Source organism: Gekko japonicus, unplaced genomic scaffold (assembly GCF_001447785.1).
Source record: "Gekko japonicus isolate JY-2015 unplaced genomic scaffold, Gekko_japonicus_V1.1 scaffold894, whole genome shotgun sequence".
NCBI lineage: Eukaryota > Metazoa > Chordata > Lepidosauria > Squamata > Gekkonidae > Gekko > Gekko japonicus.
The window spans coordinates 274,708-281,824 of record NW_015161975.1 but is presented as its reverse complement, the minus strand read 5'-3'; the positions used below and the strand labels follow the sequence as shown (position 1 = coordinate 281,824).

General features: G+C 55.6%; 1 protein-coding gene across 1 annotated transcript in view; it reads right to left on the bottom strand.

Moving 5' to 3' along the window:
• COG7 (component of oligomeric golgi complex 7) overlaps positions 1-7,117 on the bottom strand; it is a 27,498-nt gene that overhangs the window by 15,715 nt on the left and 4,666 nt on the right. The window contains exons 5-7 of the mRNA XM_015429736.1: positions 5,512-5,680; positions 3,306-3,388; positions 2,021-2,143 (exon numbers count right to left, since the gene is read on the bottom strand). Of these exons, the coding sequence (XP_015285222.1) occupies positions 2,021-2,143; positions 3,306-3,388; positions 5,512-5,680 (375 nt within the window). The remainder of the gene's footprint in view (positions 1-2,020; positions 2,144-3,305; positions 3,389-5,511; positions 5,681-7,117) is intronic.

Sequence of the window (7,117 nt, the reverse complement as noted above, 5' to 3'; positions counted from 1 at the left end):
AAAAAGAGCCGTTTCTGTCAAGAGCTCTCTCAGCCCCGCCTACCTCACAGGGGTGTCTGTTGTGGGGAGGGAAGGGGAAGGGGTTTGTAAGCTGCTCTGAGACTCCGAGTGAAGGGCAAGGGGTATACATCCAATCTCCTCCTCCTCCTCCTCTTCTTCTTCTCCTCCTCCTCCTCTCAAGGGCAGTTTTGGAAAGCGCTCTCTCAGCCCCACCCACCTCCCAGGGTGTCTGTTGTGGGGAGGGGAAGGGAAAGGAGTTTGTAAGCCGCTCTGAGACTCCGAGTGAAGGGCAAGGGGTATACATCCAATCTCCTCCTCCTCCTCGTCCTGGTTGGACTCTGTTTGAGAGCCAGTTTGGTATGGTGGTTAAGTGCGCAAACTCTAATCTGGGAGAACCGGGTTTGATTCCCCCACTCCTCCTCCACTTGCACCTGGCTGGATGGCCTTGGGGAAGCCGTAGTTCTGACAAGAGCTGTACTTGAAAAAGAGCAGTTTCTGTCAAGAGCTCTCTCAGCCCCGCCTACCTCACAGGGGTCTCTGTTGTGGGGAGGGGAAGGGAAAGGAGTTTGTAAGGCGCTCTGGGGCTCCGAGTGAAGGGCAAGGGGTATACATCCAATCTCCTCCTCCTCCTTCTGGCTGGACTCTGTTTGAGAGGCAGTTTGGTGTGGTGGTTAGGAGTGTGGACTCTAATCTGGGAGAACCGGGTTTGATTCCCCACCTCCACATGCATCTGCTGCTGTGACCTTGGGTCAGTCACAAGTTTTCTTGGCATTGTTCTCTCAAGGGTAGTTTTCTCAGAGCTCTCTCAGCCCCACCTCCCTCACAGGGTGCCTGTTATAGGGAGGGGGAGGGAAAGGAGTTTGTAAGCCACTCTGAGACTCCTTCGGGTAGTGAAAGGGGGGGGTATAAATCCAATCTCTTCTTCTACTTTATTTAAAAAAAAAGAATTATGCTGCCTTCCCACCCAATCAGGGTCCACAAGGCGGCAAACATTTGAGAAGTTAAAACGTGAGAGGAGGACACATCCAGGAGTATCAACATGCAACATGCCATTTAAAGCGAGTCTGCAAATTTATACTCGCCGCCCTTAGCAGCGATACAGAACACTGCCTCTTAGAGAGCCAGTTTGGTGTCGTGGTTAAGAGTGGCAGACTCTATTCTGGAAAACCGGGCTTGATTCCCCAGTCCTCCTCCACAGGAAGCCAGCTGGGTGACCTTGGATCAGTCACGGTTCTCTCAGAGCTCTCTCAGCCCCGCCTACCTAGCAGGCAATGTTCCCTCTAAGCTGAGTCAGTGTGAGCCAGCTCACTTTTTTTAGCCTCTGGCTCACAGTTTTTGGTCTTAGCTCAGGAAGGATGGCTCCAGAGCAAACTGATTTATGCAGCAGCCAAATCGCTCACTCACAACTTTAATGCTGGTAGTGCACAAAGTAGAATTTTTGCTCACAAGACTCCACAGCTTAGAGGGACCACTGGTCACAGGGTGTCTGTTGTGGGGAGAGGAAGGGAAAGGAGTTTGTGAGCCCCTCTGAGACTCCTTTGGGCAGTGAAGCGCTGGACACGTCTCCAGTCAAACCTAGCCCACGGGGGCTAGAAACTGCCTTCTAAACACACAACATACAGGCAGCCCTTTTTAGGATTCCTCGTCAGATTCCAAATTTGCACGGCGTGACCATGGATGCACAGGAAATGTGCAGGCCCCCCCCCGGGGGGGGAGGGACAGATCCTTGAGAGAACTGAGCCTGACACAGCCTCCCGATTTGTGCTCAGTCTTTAGAGACTGCGTAGCATTTTGCAAACCCTGCTCAGGAAGGGTTCTCCAGGGCGGAACAGGAAAGGTGGGCCTGGAACTCGGACAAGAGCTCCAGCTGGGCCACCTCAGAGATGAACGGGGGCAGGGCAGCAGCCAAGCCTCCGTCTACCCCCCCCAACACACACCAGACGCCCCATGCCACCGCCGCCGGCCCCCCTCCCAGCTCAGACAGCAGCGGCTCCGGCACACACACAGAAACCCCACCTACCTGGGAGGCCCACTGGAGCTGGGAGTGCCACGTGCCCAGCAGCACATCGTAGAGCTCCATCAGCTGCCGGTCCAAGGGAAGGTCGGACTGGCACAAGTCCTGCCACGCGGCCACCAGTTGCACCTGCGGCCAAGGAAGGAGTGTGGAGCCGGCTGTCCCTGGGCCAAGCGGAGCCCAGTGGGCACCCGTGTGGGACCGGCTCAGTCATTCCGCACCACCCCCACCCCACGGGGGGCCGTCTGGTGACCAGCCCCCCCCCCCAAGAACTGCTGGAAAAGGGCGGGCTCCTGGAAAACACCTGCGCCACCAGAACACCGGGATCGGGACCCGGTAGGACCAGGGCATGGAACTTGGGCCAGGAGAAACAGTATCTTTTTTTGGGGGGGGGAGGATCACTCACCTTCCAGAGGAGGTAGCTGGCATTCCAACCAGGGTTCCCTCTAAGCTGAGTTAGTGTGAGCTAGCTCAGTGTCTTACCCTCTGGCTCACACATTTTTTTGTCTCGGCTCAGGAAGGATGGGGCTCCAGAGCAAACTCATTTGTGCAGTAGCCAAATCACCTGCTCACCACTTTCATGCCAGGAGCTCGCAAAGTAGGATTTCTGCTCACAAGACTCCACAGCTTAGAGGGAGCACGGGTTACATGCAAAGTGGGGCACAGGATAAGCAGTGTTCCCTCTAAGCTGAGTGAGTGTGAGCCAGCTCACAGTTTTTTAGCCTCCAGCTCACACCATTTTTGTCTTAGCGCAGGAAGGAGGGTTCCAGAGCAGACTAATTGATGCAATAGCCAAATGGCTCGCTCACCACTTTTCATGCCAGGAGCTCACAAAGTAGGATCTTTGCTCACAAGACTCCACAGCTTAGAGGGAACCTGGGTTCCAACCTCATACTGATTCCCCCCCCCTCTGTTTTGTAAATGGATGCTGGATGTGGGTGAGGGGGTGGGTGTTTCAAGCTGGAAGCACCCGTGGAGGATTAACCGGGCCAGGCAGAGAGGCCGCCTGTGCCCCCCCCAGCCCTTTAATTAAGCTTGGAATGCTGCTGTAACCCACACCAGCCCAGGGCTGCAGCCCCAGAGGCTCATGGGACGGGGGAGAGGAGCCCGACTGGGGCTCTTTCGCTGCCCAAGGAGGGGGGGGCACGCACCCTCCCTCGACTTCACAGGAACGGGGACAGCTGAGACACACACACCCCACCCTCACACAAGGGGGGGCTTCTTCCCCTCCCAAGAAAAGGGAGGGAGGAGGGGCTGGGCAGCTCTGCCACGGGGGGTGGGGGGGGAATACCTTGTGGCACTTGTAGTAATAAGCCAGGAGCTGGGGCAGGCGGTCGATCTCGGTGAAGACCTTCACAAACACCCGGGCCTGGTCTGGAAGAAGAAGAAGAAAGAGAGAAGAGATTGGATTTGTACCCCATGGCCCTTCACTACCCGAAGGTGTCTCAGAGCGGCTGACAAACTCCTCTCCCTTCCCCTCCCCACAACAGACACCCTGTGAGGTGGGTGGGGCTGAGAGAGCTCTGACAGAGAACTGCTCTTCAGAGAACACGGCTCTGGGAGAACTTGTGACTGACCCAAGGTCACACCAGCAGCTGCACATGGAGGAGAGAAAAAGAGGAAGGAGACTGGATTTATACCTCACCCTTCACTACCCGAAAGAGTCTCAGAGCGGCTTACAAACTCCTTTCCCTTCCCCCTCCCCACAATAGACACCCTGTGAGGCAGGTGGGGCTGAGGGAGCTCTGACAGAAACGGCTCTTTTTCAAGGACAGCTCTTGTCAGAACTACGGCTTGCCCAAGGTCATCCAGCCAGGAGCAAGTGGAAGAGGAGTGGGGAATCAAACCCGGTTCTCCCAGATTAGAAGAAGAAGAGAGATTGGATTTCTACCCCATGGCCCTTCACCACCCGAAGGTGTCTCAGAGCAGCTTACAAACTCCTTTCCCTTCCCCTCCCCACAACAGACACCCTGCGAGGGAGGTGAGGCTGAGAGAGCTCTGACAGACACCGCTCTTTTTCAAGAACAGCTCTGACAGAACTGTGGCCTGCCCAAGGTCACCCAGCAGGTGCAAGTGGAGGATGAGTGGGGAATCAAACCCGGTCCTCCCAGATTAGACTCTGCCTGCACTGAACCACGACACCAGACTGGAAATAGAACAGCAGGGACAACACAGACACACACCCCGCCCCTCGGGCAGTCCAAAGGCCTCCCTTCCCCAGAGAGGCCCAGCACTGAGACAGCGAGACCTGAGTTCGAGTCCCGCCATGGGCCTTTGCTGGCAGCCTCAGGATCCTGGCAGGAAAGTGGGAGCAAAAGCAAGCCCCTCCCCACCGAGCTGTCGCCAGGACAACACAGGACACGCCCCGCGAAACGCTTCGCCCTCGAAGGATCGTCAGGGAAAAGAGGAACCCAAGAGCTGGTACTCCAGTGAAGAAGAGACTGGATTCGTATCCTGCCCTTCCCTCGGAGTCTCAGAGCGGCTTACAATCATCTTTCCCTTCTCCTCCCCACAACAGACACCCTGTGAGGTGGGTGGGGCTGAGAGAGCTCTTGACAGAGAACTGCTCTTCGGAGAACACGGCTCTGAGAGAACTAGTGACTGACCCAAGGCCACCCAGCTGGCTTGCATGTGGAAGAGTGGGGAATCAAGCCCGGTTCTCCAGATTAAAGTCTGCCGCTCTGAACCACTACACCACGCTGGCTCAATGCCCTTGCACAGACCCACAGCACAGCCTCGTTTGGGATACTGTGTCCTGTTCTGGCCGCACGTTTGAAAAGAAAAGGGCATGGCTGGGCTGGGAAGGGGTTCAAAAGACGGAGGGGGTTGGTGCGCTTCCTCTGCACGGCAAGGCAAAAAAGAGATAGGGGATTTTTCCCACTTGGGGAAAAACAGTGTGGGGGAGGGAATGCGGCAGGCAGCGTCACGCGTGAGAAAACAGACTGCGAAAACTCTTCCTCCCTCTCCCAGAACACTAGAACTTGCCGCGCCCGACACGGTTTGTGGGCAGGAGATTCAGGACAGACCCAAAGGGAAGATTATGAAGCTGTGGAACTCACTGCCACGGGGCGAGGGGACGGCCAACTGTTTAGCCAACTCAAGCCACAAATCCAGAGAGGAGCTGTACCAACAGCTGAATGGAACCTCCACGTTCAGGGGCCGTCTCTCTCTCTCAGTGCCAGGGGCTGGGGGAAGGGAGCTGCGGGGGGAGGCTTGGGGGCCTTGCAGGGCCTCTGTTCAGCCCCCAGGAGAAACGGGAGGGTGGACTAGATGAGCCCCAACAGTCGGACCTCGCAAGGCCCTTCCGCTGTTCGCAGGGAAAGCAAGAACTCCAAGGACAGTGCACGGGTGCCCCCTCCTGGTGAATACCCAGCAGTGCTCCAAGGGACATCCGCCCCAAGAAGATCCTGTAAAAATCAGCACGCCTCCACACCCATTCCCACCCAGCAGGCTCTGCCTCCCCGCCTCCCACTCCAGGGCTGCTGACCCCGACTGACCGACAGACTGTGTGTTGAAAGCGGCCACAATCTGGGGGCTGGCCAGGGCCTCCAGGCGGTTCTTCAGCGCCTCCAGGTGCACACACTTCTCCGAGTAGTCCGGCGTGTCCACCAGCACCGCCAGGCTGCTCTGCATGCTGGTCAGCTTGGCCGAGATCACCGACACGTCCTGCCCCGGGAGAAGACAGAATACCCCGCCAGCCTTGGTTAGAGCCAGGGCTTTTTTTGGAGAAAAAGCCCAGCAGGAACTCATTAGCATAATAGGCCACACCCAACAACAGAAACTCATTAGCATATCCAGCCACACCCCTGACAGCACCGCTCATTAGCACATTAGGCCGCACCCCCATGTTACCAGAAGTGTGGTCATCCAGCCACACCCACCTTTTGCTTGTTACTCTGTTTACCTTGTTTGTTGTCAAAACCCAGGGCCTTTTTTTGTAGCAGGGACTCCTTTGCATGTTAGGCCACACCCCTAATGTAGCCAACCCTAATGAGTTCCTGCTGTTGGGTGTGGCTTATTATGCTAATGAGTCTCTGCTGGGCGTGGTCAACTTGGGAGCCAGCCGGAACTCCGTTCCTGTGCCTTCCTGCCCCAAAACAGCCCTGGTTAGAGCCCTCCTGCCCTCCGAGGCTGACGTCTCTCCTCCCTCCCCTTTTCCCGGTTCTCTCTTCTCGGTTCTTGCACTGATCCTGTCTGTGCTGCCGCTGACGCCTTTTGTTCTCGTCTCAAAGGACAAAGACCTCGACTTCCAGGCTGGAAATCAAGCCAGCAGGCTCAGCAGCCGGCGCAGGCAGAACCAGCGCACAGACCTTTCGGCACAGCTGCTCCTTCCGAGCCACGCTCCTGCACAGATAGGGAACCACGGAAGTGGCGCTTTCGTGCACAGACAGTCAGGATGCTGCTGGGTTTGGCGAGTTAAAACACGTCAGTAATGACAGAGTTAACTTTGCTTGTCAGTCAACGGGAGGCGACCTGTTTATTGTAACCGATGGATTACCCAGCAAGAAAAGCCCACCCATCTTGTAGGAGGTCTTAGCTGAATGACCTGAACCTTAGCTTTGTGACTGGAAATCAATGTATCGGCTATTTAGCGTATTGGGGTCTCTTCCTCCCTTTGTTCTGTTTGGTGAAGAAGAGACGTCATTCCTGTAGCCACGGGAGGCGACCTGTTTATTGTAACCGATCGATTACCCAGCAAGAAAAGTCCACCAATCTTGTCTTAGCTGAATGACCTGAACCTTAGCATTGTGATTGGAAATCAATGTATCGGCTATTTAGCATATTGGGGTCTCTTCCTCCCTTTGTTGTTTGGTGAAGAAGAGATGTCATTCCTGTAGCAATCTCCTGGCAGGAGAAATGCAGGCTCCAGTCTCTGTTGGTTTGCATCCTGTTCACCTTTTCCCCGTCAGATCAAGAAAAGCTGTTTCCTTTTTTCAAACGTACACATGGACTCTGTGACTCTTTACCCATTGATCTGATGATTTAATCTCTCTGCTAAATGATATTTTTTCTAAGAATACCTGTCCGATGCCCTTCACACCCCACGAGGTGAGGGGCCCCCCCCCCCGTTTCAAGGGGGGAGAAAAAAAAACCAGAAATCCT